Raw genomic sequence first — 21,140 nt, 5'->3', positions numbered from 1 at the left:
TTAATTACTTGTGTTTTGGCAAAATTCAAATAAATGTGGGGTGACACTCAAATCAAGATGAACTTGAATTTCAACCCAAGTGCACATGACTAATATACAGTATACTTGAAGTGAAAACAGATGCATGGTGTTCATAACCCTGGACTTAAAAGATAGGAAATACACTCTTTATACAAACTTCTGAACAAAAATTCTAAAGTGTATCTCATTATCCCTGTCCTTTCCACCCCTGCTGCTGTTCCCCACTGCAAAATTCGTCAGTCACTTTCTGGAACACAGCAAGGACAACTGTCAAAGTGCAACCTCCAATTATTCTAAATCTTTTTAGTTATTGTCAAATAAACAGACCATAGTAGAAATAAAAGTGGTTAATAATACATTATGTCTACAAACCCAAACCAAATAGAATGGAGAGGGGCTGGAAATGTGATTAAGTTTTCTAAGCCAATGGGCATACTTGATCAAGTTACAACTGAGAAGGGATTATTTTATTTTGTGGAGGTTTTTCTTACTTCTAGGGATGAGCGGGTTTTTAAAACTCAATCTCGCAGCAAATTTGGCCGTTCTCGCTTACCGAAATTTCAAGTGAGAACGGCTAGTGTACATTTGCTGATCGAAGTCAAATTTAAAAAAAAAAAAAAAAAATCTTTCTGATTTTTACAACAGTGTGGGATCCTCGGCACTAGAGGTTAATTAAGCTCTAGTCCTGAGATCTTCTCAATGAATGCGACCATGGCCCCATTCATTGAGGACAGTGTGCAATCCCCGGCACTAGAGGGTAATTAACCTTTAGTGCCCCGTGGATTGCAAACAGTAGGATTCCCAGGGAATCCCCTGTGAATCCTCCTGTTATAATTTCTTCGATCTTCCGATGGTTTCGCAAAATTGGTTTGCCGAAATTTTGCATAACTATCGGAAGTTCGAGGAAACTTTCGCAAGAATTCCAGAAGCATCCTCGCTAATCCCTACTTACTTCCTGCTTTATCTATGGGTCTGGAAGAAAATATTGTTAACCATTTTCTATTCTACCCAATTAAAAAATACATTTAGATATTCTTTAAAGTCATAAGTTAATAATAGATGCCCTACAACATTAAGTTGATGTCCCAACTTGTTAAAAATAAACTCCAATAATAAAATATTATTTTTTTAAATACTTTTAACCAATTTCTTTGTATATTGCAAAGTGCAAAGTTTAAAACTATTGCTAAAAGCAAAAAACAGGAGACCTTTACATAGGCAACGATATTCGCAGGGTTTAAATCGTAAGGTTTGCATCAAGGGAGGGGGTATAAAATATAAAGACAAAAAGAGCACTATATCATATATAAATATATGATCCTCCAAAATTTAAGTGGGTTTTGTTGATTACCCAATGAGCAGAATTTGATGTTAATTTATAGTATTGGAATGTAAAGTGCTGTGTTAAAAAAAATTAAAAAAGACATCTGTGAACTTAAAAAATTACTTTTATTTTCAGAACCAATAAAATTATGGTAAATATTTACAAATAATTATCTCACATAAAGATTACATAAATTCAATTGTTCACAAATAACAGTCACTCCAATGGAAAGACACACAGATATTGAATCTACGCCAATCTTATTGCATTTTTTTTAAACTAATCTAAAAAAAAATAATAAGATAAAAAAATGGTGCATCAACTTTTTAATTTAAATAATTCACAAATTTACAGACAGAAAAATAAAAACCTGGTTAACAAAATTACTGGCCATTCCAATCCTTCAAAAAAAAATAAAAAAAAAACAAAAAATTGTAAAACATCTTTGGCAAATTGGCACTGCTGTAATTACATTCAAATATTACACACAAAGCAACGCACAGCACTAAGAAATAAAACACCAAATTTTAAATTCAAATATTTTCCTACAAAAAAAATACAAAACATACACATTATAAAGAAGCATTGTATGTATGTGTAGGGATTTGATGAATCCCAGTGTTCAAAGGCATATATTTTCTTTTTAATTATCACACAAGTAAGCTTTACTTATGCAGCCACTGTAAATTTTGGCAAAAGATTTAGATTTAATTTATGCACTGGTAGTCCCTATTTAAACAATATTCAAAAACATCTATTTAAAGTGAAATAAGAAATATATTGCATTGCATTTATGTAGGGGATGTGCTTATGAGGCTAATGCAATTGATTTTTATTTAGGATCTTAAGAAAGTACAAGGCCACTAGAAAGTGAAAACCAGGTTACGGTAATGTCAATATAAGGCTGAGCAGGATTAATATTAAGTTAAATCTTAATGGGAGATATTACACTAAAAATACTTTTATCAGTTTTGATTCCTTTTAAATTCTGCTCCCAAAAATTTGTTTAAAAATTAGCAGGCACCAAAGTAGCTCCAGGGTACTATTTCCTATTTAATTGTCTGCCAGAACTTTTAATTGGTTTATTTATTTTTTAATTTACTGAAATACAGTAGTGAGGTTTAATTACACGGTACCAAGCCTAAATAAATGGCTTTTTGTGTACATCAGTTCAATAATCTCATATACAATAGAATTCAATATAAATCAATATTCTTGATTAACTGAAATGACACATTTATAAAACAGGGGATTCGACATTCCCTCAAACATTCCCTGGTGGGAATCAATTACTGCCATTAAAACACAAGACCTGGAAGATTCCCATGAGGGAATGTTTGAGGGAATGTCTGATTCCCCGTTTTTTAAATGGAACTCATAGTTTGTGTCTTGTGTTAGTTAATCTCACCAACAAACGCAATTAATAATTCAAACCTGACCAGAGCTCAGTTTATACAATATGCCTTACATTTATTTTGTCACACAGATCTATGATTACAAAAAATCTTTTTGTACCATTTACTTATAGTGATTGTTTTGGTGCAATAATATTAAAGCTTTGAATTTATGAAAAAATATGCAAAATTGCAGTTACTAAATCCTGCATGGTACTTTATTTCCTTACAGTTGATACCAAATTGTTAATAGGCCTCCTTTAATTTTGACATACATTAATAACTTGAATAAATATACCACTGGCACCTTTGGTATATCACAGTTGTGTGTTTTGTGCTACAGCTGTAGAATTCAATATTTTAACTTAAATGGAATAAAAGGCCAAATTGATGATGTAATATTTGTAAGAATATTTCCCCAAATGTTTCACACTGAACTTGTAACAATAAATAACTTGGTGTTTACATTGAAAAGGGCTGATTGATAAAACCACTCAGGTATATATTCTTTATTATGTGATCAAAACCATTTGTACAAAGTTGGCAATCATTTTGTGAAATTATTATTGAAATAAAATGATTCTAGCTCTTTGTAAATTCCCCTAACTTCCTTCCCGCAATTTAGAATAAATATTCCCTGTCTCAAAACTCAGATCATAAATGCCCTAAAAATAATAATAAATAAAATAAGAACAGTCTGTTAAAATAACTTACTTTTTACCGGCCCATATATCTTGCTTGTAATTTCTGAAATCGAAATATGTTACTTAAAGTAATGGTCCCCGTGACCCTTTCAACAGAATAACTAATAAAAAGTACCAACCTAAAATCAGACTTTTTATATCTCTATGTGGCATGTTTTTATTTTTTTACATCTTTCCTTCCCAGCCAGTTGTGCACTATTACTGTAGCATGCTGGATGGCTAGTCGCATTCAATTCAGTAGGGTATCTGTATGATTCTTTTATATGTTGATTATTAGTATTCTCTCCAGCCTTAATCAGGGCTTTAAATCAGCCTTAATCAGCCTTAATCACCGGCCTTAAATCAGGGCCATAATGTCTGCTCTTATGTTGGTACTTTTTATTTGGTAAGGGGAACCTCATGGTTGTTCATCCTAATTTAGAGACATTAGTTTGGTACTTTTCTAAAGTTTGTAAATTTTATAATTCCTTATATTGCAGTAAAGCAGGAAGATTTAAACTGTGTGTTATAATTAATCTATACTCGAGTATAAGCCAAGTTTTTTTTGCACCCTAAATCTTGACCTTTATCTCTTTTTTACCCCACTGTAGTGTGTCCCCTTTTCCCTAGTCTTCCATGTAGAAAGTGATGCAGCAGGGAAGCATTGAAATAAATTCATACTGATATTTACTTTTCTGCTCTGGCAACCACAAACCCAACTCTTTTCTTTCCTGTTTGGCACTTTCCAGGGTTGTAAAGAGGGAAGGAAGCTCAATAACTGGTGGAACAGATAATAAATTATTAGTATGTGTAAAATGTAATGAACATCTTTTGAACCGGTAAAACCACTACTTGCTACTTCTCTGCTGCACATTTCTGCATAAAGGAGGACCAGGGAGGACCAGTAAAGGGACACGTGGACAATAAAGAAAAAGTAACAGGCACACATAAAAATATATACCTTAGCTTTTATTTGCATTGGCTTTTACTTGAGTATATATATATTATACATTGAATAATACCACAAATAAGCATAAACAATGATAACTTTTTGTCTGTATAAATTTTATAGTTGTTCCCACAAAAGAACAGAAACAAAAAAAAAGTTACTATTAAAAGGCATGGGCTGAAATGTTTTATCTGAACTGTTGAATACATTTCAAATTATGTTACCAGGATGTGCAGGGTTTTGTAATGGTATAGAATGTGTATACTTCCATGTGCTGTCAGAATCAATAGTGATATTAGCCAAAAACTTCCAACCCACTCAGTCAACTTTTTTCTAGGACAGTTGTAAGACCCAATCAATTTCATTGTTATATTAAGAATGTCTACACTATTTTTACATTTCTGGAAATTATTTTATAATTTTGACGAGCAGCATGTTTACACAGTTCAGTCACCAAATAAATTCATCTAACAACCATGTCTTTTGTTGCTACACATTACAATCATGTATATATCAGTAAGACATTATTAATCTGTGTATAAATCTTATATTGGAAACATGATATACTGTGGATGACACTTATATGAACAACTGTTTGAAGAAATCTGTTTTGCCATAATATTGCATTAAATAAATAAAACACTAAATAAATTTATTTAGTAAATAAACAAAAACTTTTTTTCAGTAAATGTGTTTTTTTCCATTTCAAATAAATAAATAACCTGTTAAGGTGAGTGGAATAATATGTTAAGTCTAAAATTCTTCTGATAAACCCTGTTCAGTGTCCTCCGCTTAGCTACAACTGCCTTTCTTCCATTACCTTGACTATGGTATACTTTTTTTTCAACTAAAGGAATAAACATGTGTAGCATTATTTGCTATCTCTAACCAATTAATAAGAAGGGTAATGTTTTGCTTGCCATTTGCCTGTCATATGCGAAACCACAAATTTCAATAACAATTCAGATGTCATGCTGATTTATAAGAGAACATAAAAACTATGCATGAGTATAAATAAGGGTCTTTAAAATATACTGGATAAGGACAGCCATGTTTATATGTTTCAGTGAAATAGAGTTTTCTTCTGTTGCAATATGTGAGATCTCTTGGGTCTTTCCCACATTCTTTATGGGAAGCATCGCCATAAAAATAAATAATCCATTTAAACTGATTCCATGCTGCTTTTTATCTAAAAATAAATAGATACGAGCTGCGGGATTTGACCTCATATGTTAGTTAACTAAATGCATTGTGTGATGTTTTGTCTCTATTTGCAAATTCATTATAAAACTAGGCACAATGCAAGCACAGGCGGCGATTTTACAATAAAGTTAAAGTGGAACAAAAATCCCATACTGCAGAGATTTCACAGGAATTACTACATAATGAGATGCCCTTGCATGGTTTTACCATGATATTATCCAGGAGGAATAAAGATTTAAGAAACATTGAAACTGAAATGTGTACTCTTGGAAGTAATGTCAATTGGTTACATGAAAACATTCAGCATTGTACGACTATTTTAAAATAATATAACTTCATTTGCCACATATTAGGCTTGATTTAATAAAGCTCTCCAAGACTTGAGAAGATAAGACTATTGTAGGCGAGCCTGCATGATCCAGCAAACCTGGAATGAATGTCTTTAAGATAACTTTCTATTGGCAAATGTTTCAATACTGGAACGGATCCATTCCAGGTTTGCTGGATCACCTATACAAACAGTCCTTCTTCTCCAGTGTAGGAGAGCTTTACTAAAGCAGAGCCATTGACTAGTTTGGGGCCTGAAAGGGGTGAATAAATGCATTCTGCTCTTTTTATTTGTTGTCATGTTTTTATTATGGAATCTAATAGGATAGGCAATATAAATGTATTTTAAAGCTGATTAAAGCAGAGTGTATAGGCTCATGAATGTGCTGGTTCCCCATTAACTGCTCACTCACATGTTGGGGTGAGTGCAGAACAACCTGGTCTCCTAAATATTGGGGTTAAATGATGCTGGCGAAGAATGTGGATGTCTTATGGCAACAAAAAACTACTGATATCTACAGATTAGGTGAATATGCAGCAAAAGCTGGTTTTGTTATTTTATCTTTTTTTTGGCTATTTATTTTCATCCTGCTATTTTCTGACCGGAGTACTGTTCTTCATAATGTAAGAATTTATGAGAACATGTCTTAAGCAAATGCCCACGTATACATCTTTAAACATATATATTAAACCATATATTGTCATTTTAAATCATGTACATAATTCAATGTTTGGTGTTATTTATAGGAAAGTGACACACACAGTAAGAAAAATAAATGAGTTGTTGGAACTACTACCTGCACTAAGCAGCATAACATCATTTAAATGGAAGAAACATACAACCTGATTGAAAATTTTTCATCAGCCCCAAATTTAGAAATAGTGAATGGTAACCTGGTTTAATGTTGGATTAAAGCTTACAGGACTAGGTGAATCAGTGCAGCATTTTATAAAAGATAGTATGCTGTAAGCACTTTGAGAAACAAACGTTTATCATGTTGCAGTTTGTGCTAAGCCACTTTCATAAATTTCACAAAGGAGCATGTTATTTATTTACAATGGCACAGTGTACATGATTTGCCGCAATCAATCAAAGAGGAGTCTTGATACAAATGATGAACAATGCAAGAAACTGAATGGTTAACGGATCTTCTTCATGTAGCCAGAACACTGCGATTTCCGAAAATCTTTAGGCTACACATATAAGCAAACTAGCAGAACCAAAATGTAGCAATTTAGAATCAACTTTTATAATGAAAAAATGGTTGAAAGAAATAAATATTTACTCCATATTTTTATCTTGAGATTTAGAGTAATTTCATGTGTATTGTACAATCCCCATAATAGTTGTAAGTGCTCGTGTTCTCATTGCATTTTGTCAGTGACGATCATAGGCAGTTGCGGCAGCAGGGGGCGCTGCTCCTCTTGCTGCACTGTAATAGTATGGAGAACCTGGGAAAAGAGTACAATAGTAAAATTAGGGTTCAATTTTAAAAACATTACACAAACTATAAACCTAAAAATATACCAAAATATCTTGAAAAGTACATGCATCAAATAATCATCATTTCCTATTATGCTAAATAAAATGCCCTGTATTGACAAAGAAAATGGAATGTAACATTGCATGTATGTTTTTTTCGGTTTTATTTAGCCCCAAATACAAAAAAGTACTGTAGTACATAATATTTTAAACAGTTGACGAACTGGCACACAATTTATTTTCTCAATTAAGCGTAACAATGAGACATTAGATTCAACTTTCCATGGCGTTTCATCCTAATTGCCTCCTTCAGCTGGTCCAGGAGGTTAGCATAATACTGTCAGGTGATACTAGAGGGCTGAGGTAGGTAGTCCACCAACAGAGTACCGCCTGTGTCCCAGAAAACGGACGTAGTGACTTTTTTGGCCGATTTCTGGGTTCGGAACTTCTTCGGCCGCGGGGACTCACTGTGGCGCCATTCGCTTGGCTGTTCGATGGTTTCAGGATCATAGATGTGGAGCAAGGTTTCATCCTCACACACTAACTTAGCTAAAAAGTCCTGTGCAGTTTCAAAATGGGCCAAATGACTTCAGATGCTTCAACTCATTCCTTCTTCTGATCACTGTTCAAACATTTCGGCACCCACTTCGCTGAAAGCTTGCGCATGTCTAGGATAGTGGTGATAACAAACCCAACACGCTCCCATGAGATATCAAGTATCTGGGCTATCTTTTTTGCGGATATTCGCCGGTCCACAATAATCAGCTCATGGACAGCATCGCAGGTTGAGGTTGGGGGGCCCCCACTGCGGGGCTCATCTTCAACGGTGAAATGCCCAGTCTTGAAATGAGATATCCAGGTTTTTACAGTGCTGTAGGAAGGACACTTCTCCCCCAGTGTTTGTGACATCTCAGTGTGAATGTCCTTTGCTTACTTTCCCTGGTGAAACAAAAACATCATGACGGCCCGTAACTCCAACGACAGGAAACTTGCTTGTGCCTCTACCATCACAGCTTCTCATTAAAAGAAAAAACAGTTCTAGGAATCGCAAAGACCTGACATTTGCACAGTTACATACTAAGATATTAGGCTGTCATATGCCCCCACACTCATTTTTCTATTTCATGTGGAAGGGGGCAAACAAGGAACTTCTCAGCACCCCCTCATAAAGCCCTGTATGATTTTAAGAAATGTTCAGCCTACTTATGCCTGCTGCAGATTTTGTTGCTGTACTCACCTTGCTCATGCAGGGTAAAGTGACAGTAAGTGTCTCTGCAAAGGGGCCCTTTGACATCTAGCCTGGCTTCTTTTGCCATTGCAGCCAAGAAAAGATGCAAGTGCTTTTAGGTATAATGGAGGTGTTGAGTGCTCTTCTGCAATAGTATTGAAGCCTAGCAGCCAATTGCTAGGTATGAGCAATATCACATGACAGAAAAATGGATGTTACAACTCTCCAAAGTCACTAATTATAGTACTGGTTGTGATGGAAAAATGGGTGCTAAGGGTACTCAAAATTAGTATAAGGGGATCAGGGGCAAGGTTTCTTTAAATAGTATTACATTTGGAAAAAAGTGTATAATACTAATCAAATTTAGAAAAGGGAATTTTCAAAAACTACTCCTTCTTCAATTAGATCAAACTATTTCAAGTATAGATTTCCTTTAAAATGTACCTGTAAAAGATTTTTAAAGAATGTTATCTACAATCCTTACACATTCTGCCCTTTTAGATATGTTAAACAACTATCATTAGTTTATAAATATTCTAACACACCTTTAATTACAACATAAAAATTACTTCATTTTTCCATCACAGACCACTTAAGTAATAATGGTTTTAAATACAGGTATCCAAGGGTAAATTGTACACTGGGTCAAACACATAGTTCTTTTCAAAATTCCATTAGAAAATCCAGTAGCAGAAGGTTAAATATTCAGGTTTTAACATGAAAGGCTTTTCTTCTGCAAATCATCTGCATAGCATAAGATACCATCACAAAAGCAGCCTGATATTACTTAGTGACTTTAATATAAAAATGGATATTAAAATAAAATGACAGCCTAATATCTTAGTATGTAACAGTGCAAATATCAGGTCTTTGTGATTCTTAAAACTGTTTTTTCTTTTAGTGAGAAGCTGTGATGGCAGAGGCACAAGCAAGTTTCACATTGTTGGAGTTAAGGGCCGTCATGAAGTTTTTGTTTTTCCAGGGAAAGTCAGCAAGGTATAAGGAGCATAGAAAATATACATTGACAAAATTAGAGATATGCAAAACTAACATTTTAATAGTGGGAAAGCCACACAAATTTTAAACCATTTATGATATCCAAAAATAAATCTGTAGTTATCCTACTTTAATAATTTTTTATTGATTTTGTGCCTGTATGGAAGCCAAGACAAATATGGCTCTCAATTAAACTGGTTGTGTTTCCTTCAATGGAACTACCTATTTGAAATCTTAACATGTACTAGAATATCTCAGGGATTCTGCTAGTAAGGTTTAAATTAAACAACACACCCAAGTCACATTCACTGAAAAAAAACAACAAGTATTAAATAAAATTCTTTATGACGAACATGAAGATGGGAAGAAATGAAGGAAATAGTAAAGAAATTCTTAGAACAAAGCAGCATGAAATTGAATCATTTTTCTTCATTAGCCAGCACTTGCCATTATCCAGGTTCAGCATGTGTGTATTAACCAGCTTCAGAAATGCCCTACAGTCCATGTCAGTTCTTCCTACCTGATCTCTACAAATTTACTTGTAAGTTGGGCATTTCTTTCAAGAACATTGCTTTAAATAAAAGCTTTCATCACACTTCGGCAGTTTAAAGCCTGGGGACATCTCTAATGCTGGAAAGTATTCTTCTTTCTTTTATAAAGATACATTTTTTATGATAATATACAAATAGTTGATATATATGCAACTATACTGAAGCAATAAAATTATTATTATAAACCAGTAACTGAAGTTCTCATGTGCATTGCTCATGTGTAAAAGTTATAAAGAAGAACATGAAAAATAATAAACACCCTGTTGCCTTTATCAAAATATTACATGAACCCAAAATGGCATGTAGGGTTATTTAGTTTACTAGATAGGATGGAATGTTTGGTGATTTAGGGCCTCGTTTAACAAAGCTGTCCATGGCTGTAGAAGATACGCTTTCATCAGTAAACCTGGATGATCCAGCAAGCCCTTAGTCTAATAGCAAAGCTACTGGTTCCTCAGTCTACTAAAACCTACTATATATTTAAGATTAGAATAAAATTTCTAAAGATTTTAGGATGTTAAATACAATATTGTTTATACTTTATCTGACAAAGTTACCTTGGGGTTGATTTACTGATTGAACATAGAAATAAATAAGTAGCAAAGTGAGTCATTACAGTGCTAGGGAATTTTCGCTTGTTTTATTTTTACATTCCTTTGCATGGGATTTGGTTTACTTTGAAAAGTGAATTTTGATCATGTTCACTAAGCTAAGTGAAATTTACCTTGTAAGGTGACAATTCACTTTGTCAAGTAAACTGCCTTTTACAAAGCAACCTCAATGTCTTCCTGCAATCTTTAATTGATCCCCAATACTAGCCGAATTTATGTGGGGTAACTGGTTCTGTAGGTGCTACAAAATATTGCAAATTTATACAAAAAATATTATATATATATATATATATATATATATATATATATAGTTTACTTGTTAAAAATACTTAATAATTATACATTTATAATTCATATACATATTTTAATTGTTTTTAAGTTATATGTGTTTCAAGTTTTAAATATATACATTTAATTATAAATAGAAAATATAAAAAAGACACAAAATCGATGTATCTAAATTAGGTCACATATTTTTTTGTCTTCAGTAAATCTTTGAATCTCTTAGGCAATAATAATGTAGTTGAGTGGTGACAATTAATTGGAATTTCTACTTATCTCATTTGTGCAAATTATGCAGAAAAAAAAATCCTAATTATTTTATGCAAAGTCAAAGTGGACTAATTTTTGACAGCAATGTTAAAGGTGTTAAGCGATTCTTTCTTTGATAAGTGTTGAGGTTGTCGTAATAATAAAAGCTCACATGGCAATAAGTATGAGAATAGGTCAAAGGGCACCAACTAAATTCAAATTGTTTTCTTCTTTTTTTTATGGTATATATTTCAGTTTAACAAAGAGGGCTTTTAAACGTATGCACAGGAGCTTCATGAGGTTGTTTATACATTCAGAAAGATATTCAGAATAAAAAGAAAATTATTAATGGTTATAAGAGGTTTGTTAAAAAAAAAGTCAGTAAACCAATTTACCCATTTATTTTATATATGTTCCATGACCTCTAATATGCTTTTGTAGTTATGTATTTGTAAGCATTGTCTACCCTATGCATTGATTTCAGTACAATACAGCAATTACACAGTACAGTAAACATCAGTTATTATAAAAAACTAAGCCCCCTATCACAGAATCCATATGATTAAGTAAAAAATGTCCAATTAACAATAAATTCAACAACATCTAATGTGCCATATTTCATAGATCTGCCAGTTTTCACATGGATCTGCCATTTGAAAAGCTATTTAAATATATTGAGATATATTCACATTTTTATTTAATGAGGAAATTAGACTCAGGGGGTATTTATTAATCAAATGGTTTCCAGGTGGTATTTAAGTCTCTGTATTTGCCATCTGCTCTATGTGTGGGATCTTCTACGGCACATAATATCAATCTATAACCTTATTGTACAACTCTACCAAAATTTAGCTTTTAAGACGTGCAGTACTAAATGTTATCAATAGAATTATGAAAAACAATAATAATAATAAACTAAAAGTCTATTAAAGCCAATGGGTGACAGTTTTTGTAATAAAATTTAATACCAATGTGGGAGAAATGTTACTGTTACTATCACTGTTTATGAAATGTAAAACAGGATCAACACAATTTAAATTGTTTTAAATGCAGCAAATACCAAAGCATAAAGTACAGAAATCAAGCCAATATTTATTTGTCTTTTAGTCATTGTAGTTCATAAAAGAAAACCTGTTCTAAACTATGAATGCTGCTGACATCCTGATGGTTACACTGTCATCAGGGATGTTCTATCTTTATTAAAGCAACTGGTCTGTAACAAGTACAGGATCAGTGATGTCAGACTTTTTTTTTATCTAAATACCTGCATCATATCTGTGATTTAGAAAGTCTTGAATAATCTGACAAGCTTAACATCCAAGAAACTAACGACAATGGTAACCTCAGCACATGTTTCTTTTAATAAACAACTGCTATGGGACACAACACTTTGCCCCGTTGAAGTACATAGTTACTAGTAAAAAATTTTTTTTACAAAGTTCATACAAAAAGTAGCAATTTAGAAGGAATGATTAGAGCACAAAAAGAGGGGTATATTCCATTTAGTGACAAATATATAAGAGAAAACTTTGGAACAGTTTTTTGTTTGCCATCATGAAATGAAATACTCTAGCTAAGAATATTAAATCAAATACAAAGATCAAATATGCCTTCATCTTTAAAGTCCCGTAATATTTCAATACAAGCTGTTACTTGTGGAAAAGCCAGGTAAATATATATATAAGTAACATATAGGTATACTCACCTAGTAAGCCAGCGTTAGGGAATCTCCATGAGTCATTATAAGATGAGTATTGTGGATGGCTATATGGACTTCCAGAGAAATCACTTCCTAAAATGTAAACAAAACTACATTAATATGTGTTTCCATATCCTCATTTAGGCATATTTTTACAGTGAAGTCCTATATTATGTCTTATAAAAAAAAACTAAAACTGACAGAGTTGTACCATGTACCATAATAGTGATTGTTGTTTTTCTTTTGACAGCCTTGGGATATTTGTGCTTAAATATAACTCCAGACAGTTATTTTTATGTTTAATAATCTCACTAACACTCACTAAGCACCATTGAGCTATTCTTATATGGACAGCAGGGAGCTGTAGCTCTGGCACCCAATTACATTGGAACTGGGTCTAGGACTGACACCAGTTCCAGTGTCGTGGTTTCACCACCCTTCACTCAATGCAATGCCATTTACAATGTACAGCACACTACTGACTTTTATGCTGTTCTTTGTGAATGGCGCTGTGGGTTGAGAGGGGAGGCAGTGGAAGCACAGCACAGGAACTGATGTCAGTCATGTATAAATAGTTACATAGTAAAGTCGGGTTGAAAAGAGACATAATTCCATCAAGTTCAACCACTAGGCATATAAAACCCTATGGACATAGTTTTATGTTTTTACTGTTTTTAATGCAGCCGGAAGTGCAGCTCCCACCGTATGCATTGGGAAAGCTCAACAGTGCTTAGATATTTTAAAGTAGCAAAAATAAAAATTAAAACAATATCAAAGTGTTGTTGTAGTATTTAATACATTTAGATAGAGAACTGAAAGGAATATTAAGAGACGTCAGAAAACTACCTACAATTCATGAAACACAAAACCTATCTGAAAAAAGGTTTATAAATTTTTTTTTATTTAAAAAAATAATACTTTAAAATACAAAATGTTTCGAAGTGTTCATCTAAAAAAAAATAATTTATATGTCCATATTGCAGTATAAACTTTTTATAAAATTATATGTAAACCCCAATTAAATATTATTCTTTAAAGTCGTCACTTGTATCTTTTATGTGTGGTCATCATGGGTGAATGCAGGTGAGCAAACACAAAGTACCTAAGTGAAGCACAAGAGCAATATGTAAGGTATATACAAGCCTTACACTGCAACTGATTTAGTGGATAGGCTTTTTAATTTTTTGAACACTTTATTGAAGGTTATATTTCCACAACCTATGTTCTCTGAAACTCCTTTGAAAGAATGATTTAAAGATAAGTTGATTTCACTGTTTGATCAAATCTTACTTCTTCAGTACCAAATTTCCCCTTACTGACTGCTTCTGCAAACACATCTCAGGCAATCTCTAGGGACACTCTACTGCCTGACAAGCTGAGACTTCCAATTCTCTAGTTTTTATGCCTGAGTAGTCAGACTGTCAGCCTTATGCCATATACACTAGCCAAAGACTGGAGGAGTCATTGAGCACCATCAACTAAGTAATTCTTCTGCCTGAATACTACGTCTTTTCTCAATCCACTATATATAGTCTGTGTTAAGCCAATATATTGGTGGAAGTTGACAGTTGGGAATTACAGTATTCAGTAAAAACGGATGTGTATTCTATTACAAAGAGTAAGACAAACAAACAATGCTAGCCACAAATACAGAGACTAAGGCAGCAAGTATGTCTCCACTTCTCTAAAACATTTTCAAGGTATGATGTGATGTTGACAGCAGTCTGGTTGAAATGTGTATATATTTACATAAAAATGGGTTACTAAAGTTGACAAGTAAAGTAAGCAACCCACTAACCAGCATATATAAATATTCACATAAATAAATGAAATACAGTAGATAATTATTCCTGAAAGTGGGGCATTTTGAGAAAGTGTTGACAATATATAGTTTTTTCTGGTATATTAGAACACCCTTGCCTAGGACTAACTAATCATCTCTTGAGGCAAATGGCCAAAATAGCTAAAATTTCTGACCAATAACTATGACAGGTAGAATGGACAGGCAAGTTTTCACAAAGGCTAGGAAGTTTTAATTTTCATCATGTATGTCCAGGAACACATAGGTACCCTAGGTGCCTGTATTTTATTCTTTGGGGCAATTAACAGAGTTTTCTTTTATTGCTATGAGATCAATCTAATCCTCAGCCCTAACCATTTTACCCTGAATTAAAAAATAATGTGAATTTAACTCCCAACAATAATTACCGTCTAAACTGCATGGTACCTTGCAACATGGTTACCTAACCAACAGTCTTTTGTCAATTTCTTACCATATCCAAGTTTTAGAAATAAAAGGTAATTATCTGCTGATGATAGTAATAATAATGTCATACCCATACTGATGTACCCTGCCAAAATAACTATTCTAATTGGTGGCACTGATAATTATTGTTCAGTTTGGGTTGTTTTTTTATGTATTGATCCCCTGTAGACTTTGTTTTGATTTTTATGATTTTTGCTGTTAAAAAGTTCCCAATCAAAAGGTAAAAAACACAATTCACATCTTTAAACTCAAAAGATATGATAGAAGTATATGTATTTTTTATGTTTTGTTTCTAAAATCATTGCTTGTTGTACCTAATACGATATAAACATCCATATTAACTATTCTGCTTACTTCCTATGTGTATAAATCTTCTCACAAACACCTGGCTAGCGCTGATGTGAATGCCCTTGTAGACACTAATTAAATCAAAGAGAAAACCTAAAAGCAATAATTATTGCTTTGTGTTGCTTTTGTTTTCTTTTAAGAAGCCTAAGTATTCTTAGTACCAATTACCTTTATTTAAATTTACCTACATAGTGTATCCTTCTCAAATTTCCACCATTAGATGACATTGTATTTGCTTTCTAGCATTTCCTTTGTAAAAGTAATCATACGGACCATAAATTTCTGCAGCAATTTCCAATAACAATCATAATCTGGGGAGTTAAGCTATGCTTGACTGCATGGAGAATCAAGCTAAACACTGCACTTAGCAACTACATTTACACCAGCAGCAGCTTGTATATTACATTAAAAAGTGCATAAAAGAATAGCTATTTAATGCACAAAAATCCTACATCTTTAAAATGTGCTATTTGCTGTAAAGCATTGAATGAATTATGGTAAAACTTAAAATGCCAACTGTGCCTATTCGTGCAATAAAGCAAATGCTACAATAAACATTAGGTAACTATTTCTACTGCCACTATACATACCATATATAAATTATATGCATTTAAAGCTAAAAATAAAGAGCAACTATACGCAATGCTGAAAAAAAAAACTGGAGTTCTTTCTATGTGTTACAAATACTGCACAATTTTTGGATTAATTGTTTATGTAATTTACATAGAATGCAAGGATCATATCCAGCTTCTTTGCATACATGTACAAATACTTTATTTTAAAGATTGGCACTCATGGATATTAGTGGAGTCAGATCCAGATCTGTTGCAAAACAGTTGATCACTAGGATGTCTAATACAGATCATAGAAAACATTCCTAAAATATCTCCCTTGAGGAGACACCCTATGGGATATATGGTTTTTCTCTGACCAGTAGCTAATTGTTCCCTAGCAAGTTTGATTAAATATTTGTGCTAAAAGATCATTTGATGAATACCTATCTGGTATTTTTGGAAAAGAACAAATAGGAGGCCAAATCATCAGGGATGGAATTCGCCAATCCTTTTTAACTATGCTAAAATGTTTGTACTATTTTTTTTGCCTACACTAGGGTAGCTTTGGGGAATCTAATGTGTCACCCCATAGCTATGTGGTCAGTAAACCATGTTTATACCTTTTACAGTGACAAATAAGATGACTTATTTTATTTATTTTATTTTTTTTTGCATGTATATCTCTTCCTAACATACATAAATAGACAGAGTGGGCCTGATTTATTAAAGTTCCCAAAGACTGGAGACAATAGACTATCATGGGTAAAACTGGGTGGTCAAGAAAACCTAGAATGGATTTCTTAAAATCAAATGTCCTAAACTCTGAATCAAATACATTCCAGGTTTGCTGGATCGCCCAGTTTTTCACTTGAGGGTCTATCTTTTCCAGTCTTGGAGAGCTTTAATAAATCGGGCCCAATTACTGGATATGAAAAATAACTTCCTAACCATTTTACACTGCTGCTGTATGGTATATATCTCACTGCAAGCTGACACCTGGTTTCTCCTTTTTGATGACAGTTTCTTTTTTTTTTATAACAGGATGTACATACCCTTTCCATAAAAATGACTAAATAGGCATGGGTTTTAGCTTTTTTAGTGGTTTAATTATTGGCCTTTTATACCACACTAGCTTTATATGTGTTTTTCTTGCATTTGATATACGAAATTACAAATACAGACATTTTTAAAACAAGCTATGTTTAGAAAAGAATAGTATTCTAACAAAGCAGCAAAAGTTTTAATAGTGCCTCACTGTGCAGCAGTTGTTAATGCAGAAAATGCCACATGTGACAAATGAGGTGCGGCTTATGTTAAACATACCTTGCTGTGAATTTGCAAGGCTAGTGGTGACCTGTGTTGCCTTAAATAAAAATTTAATGTTGCTTTCAACATATTGTGTGATATACTTCAAAGGTCCTTGTAATGAGGTTTGAAAAGAAAAAGTTTACTTTTCTGCATTCTAACTGAACATGGCAAAATTTAACAATAAGCAGACAAAGTATAACTAATACATTAAGGAGCAGCTTGTAAGAAAATGTTTTTTATAACCCTTTTAGCCTGAATTCAAATGAAATTGTGTGTGCGTGTATGTGTGCTCACACACGTATGTGCATGTAAAGTTACAGCCTAGGAATAATAGCTGTTAACCTGTTGTTTTCTGTGTGGTATTATAAACTCATAGAAGGGAAAACAGTAAATGTATTCTGCTGCAGCACTGTTGGACAATTGTGGGTGCAACAACATTGTTCTAACAGTGGGAGAGGTTTAAAGAAAAACAGGTAAGTAAAACCTAGACTTTCTCCCTGTACACTGCAATTATACGCCACAGTCCTTGCACCCAAATTTATCCTTATTGCTTAATATGCTTTAGTTACTGTAGACAATTCAAGAATACATAACACCTGAGACAAAAGACCTTATGGTCTGGACACCCTCTCAGTGTAACCCCCTTCCTATCTTATTTGTACCCCTTCTCTGCTGTACCCATCCTCTTCCTTGGCTGTAACCCTTCTCTGGTGTACTTCTGAGGACAAGTACCACAAGACGCCTGCTATAAAGTTTAGTAGACTGTAGCCTCCTCTGTAAATCCCTTTGAAACTAGTTTAACTCGAAGCTTGACTTCCTTGACTTTAAATACTAATCCCACCATCTGTCGAACCCCCTGCTCAGTGCCCCTTAGTTGTCTTCAAGGTTGATTGTTTTCAAAAAGATAGATGGGGGATAGGAATTTAATTCTGAAAAGTTTATTGTGGCTGACAGGTTCACTTTAAACTCAAGGTTTCCTATTACAAACAAAGGGCATGGCATTCTAGGCTGGGTCTTGACAACACTAATTCCCTGGGCTTATTTGAAAGAAGAATATGCAAATTGTAGTGTTCAGTTTACTGCAGCTGTTTAGTTAGTAGTTTATTTTTTGGCTGCTTAAAGTTTGGTTGGTTGGGCATACTTCTAAGCTTTTAGCTATTATCAGTATTTGGAGCTAAAATTCAAAGTAATGCATAGGTGCATTTATGTGTGTCCCCGGGCATACAAAGGATTGTTCATATCATATGCTAAGAAGTTAAAAGACCTGTCCATGTATAGCTATCTAATGTGACAGCACAGTTTGACAAAGGTTGCAACATCATCCAAAACTGTTGCCTGATAGATGGACAGATAGCCCTGACCCTAAGTGGAACTCTTCAGCCGCTAAACATGTTTAATATAAATAAAATACACAGAAATCACGTTTATATTTTTTGTTGACAGCACCATGGCACTGCTACAATATATAATAAAGATTGGGTTGGGGACTTTAAGGGTGCATGTTTATATGCTTTATATTTATAATAAATAAAACATATGTATATAGTAATAAAGAAAAAGTAGCAAGCCCAGGAGTGATGAACTAAAAAAATGGGTATTGGTTGACCCTAAATAGTCGTTGAATACCATCTCAAGCTTTAAAATAATTTTCATGTTTTCCATCAGTGGCAGACAGTGGCAATATAGCTGAAGTTACTAATACATTGGGGAGAAAGCTGAAAAAAAAGGGTCAATTTATTTAACTGCACAACAGTACCCTCATGTAGAGATAACAACACTCACATAGTTGACTGATACAAGCTGAGCTGTCATTCATAAAGTGTCCCCTGCGGCTTTTCTAGATGAGAATCCTGAAGGGTGGGTTTTCTGGGCCACTTCTGTCAGAATCTCAAAGGAAACATGGCAGTGAATATGGGTCTGACAGCTCGGCTGCTGAATTAGGACCATTTGCATGCTAATTTTCACCGTGCTTAGCTCCCTGGCAGATCTGGAGCAAGGAACAGCCTCTGCATGTTTAGAACAATGCTTGACTGATCTAGCTGCGTTAACGAGCAAATTATGGTAATTTTGTTATTACAAATGCATAGAAATTTCCAAAGAGTGGAAAAATGCACTGTTATTCTGTTTTTCTTTCTTTACTCTTCACACAGGACCTTCTGTTTATACATACTGTACTTTGCTTGATTACTTATGTTTAGGTGAACACAATGTTTCACTTCACTTTTACTGAAGATGAAAGTTCTATAAATAATAAAAGAATTAACTCTTTTGTTGGTTTTTCTCCTAAATATCCAAAATTGTGTTCTTGCCAGTGACAAGCAACAGAATAGCTTACATATGTTTGTATTTGCCAGAGTTTTAATAATTAATTGCATTTCTAAGTAACCATATACCAATGGCCATCAGCCCCAACATCCCCCAAGCATAAGATCATGGCACTTACTTGGGGATTGTGCAGAAAAATAATACATTATGGGAACTCAACCTTAATTACTTATAAGCTCAGAGCTGGACTCCCTTTAGGGCAAGTCTGTAGGCATGCAACATTTTGTGCTTAAAGCAATAATTGTTAAATAGGGCCCTAGGGAAGCACTGGTAACCAGGAAAAGAGTTAGGTAACAGAGGACAATGTAAAATGTCTAACAAAGACTTGTGTGACCCACTGTCTAGAAAACATTGGTTATGGGAAATAGAAGTACCAGCCATAATTTTAAGGGGGTAAAGAGAGATTAAAGTGTCTGCAGACCAAAGATACATTTTATTATGTTTGATATCACACCATGCTATATACACAGTTTAAAAAAAAAATCATAGAATCATTTTTTTTCTTGAGAACATGCCAGTACAAACTAACAGCTTTAAAACACTACTTGGCATTTGGCTGTTGGGTTTCCTATCTAAAGGACCTGATGGGCAGACCAAATGGGCAGTCCAACTGCTAACTAGTGAGTACATACAGCTCCCAGCCTGAAGTGCTGTTTGTAATTTAGATAAGAAACTTTAAAACAGATGTAAAGAGGAAAACTTTATACAAAGAGATATAATTCAAAATATACTAAAAAAAATTGTGGATTTTTTTTACGAAGATTTGTAATGCAACTTACTAAAGTATATGATATTTAATTAATTACTACTTTAGCTTCTAAAACAAGAACTAGTACACCTACTTCATACCTACAAAAGACATTCTTACCGACAATATAATTTAAACCTCTTCTACAAATTCGATCAAATTTTTTCTACAAACAAAATCAAATTTGATTTTTGATCTACTAAAAAGTAGATGAGTTCCCAGGATAAAGCTAATCATGCTAAATTAAAATAATCTTTTCCATACCAGTTAGCAGTAGCGGTGCACAACTGGTATGGAAAAAAAAGCATACAGATTAGCCTGATACATGCGGAATGCCTCTGTTAACTCTTATTTGATTAGCTAAATGCATAGATAACAACTGATAAAATGAGACACAAACAGTTGTTTAGGAGTTCAGGGACTACTTATATTTAATAATTAAACATTATCGTGGTTGCTTAATTTAAAATGTTTGATTGTGCATCACAAACAATCTCTTAACTTACAAAATACATTCATTATTCTACTGAAAGCTAATGCACAACACATACAAATTTTATTGCATTTACACATTTCTTAAAGTTTCACAAT

At 33.5% G+C, this 21,140-nt stretch overlaps 1 protein-coding gene across 3 annotated transcripts in view; it reads right to left on the bottom strand.

Annotated features, from left to right (window-relative positions):
* Positions 1 to 1,451: 1,451 nt before the first annotated feature.
* Positions 1,452 to 21,140, bottom strand: part of PAX5 (paired box 5) — a 157,256-nt gene continuing 137,567 nt past the window's right edge. For all 3 annotated transcript variants that reach the window (XM_072404536.1, XM_072404538.1, XM_072404537.1), the window contains 2 exons: positions 13,007 to 13,093; positions 1,452 to 7,353 (listed from right to left, as the gene is read on the bottom strand). In XM_072404536.1, the coding sequence (XP_072260637.1) occupies positions 7,280 to 7,353; positions 13,007 to 13,093 (161 nt within the window). In that variant the 3' untranslated portion in view covers positions 1,452 to 7,279. The remainder of the gene's footprint in view (positions 7,354 to 13,006; positions 13,094 to 21,140) is intronic.

This window comes from Pyxicephalus adspersus, chromosome 3, assembly GCF_032062135.1.
Source record: "Pyxicephalus adspersus chromosome 3, UCB_Pads_2.0, whole genome shotgun sequence".
Classification (NCBI taxonomy): Eukaryota; Metazoa; Chordata; class Amphibia; order Anura; family Pyxicephalidae; genus Pyxicephalus; species Pyxicephalus adspersus.
This window is presented reverse-complemented; position numbering and strand designations above follow the sequence as displayed.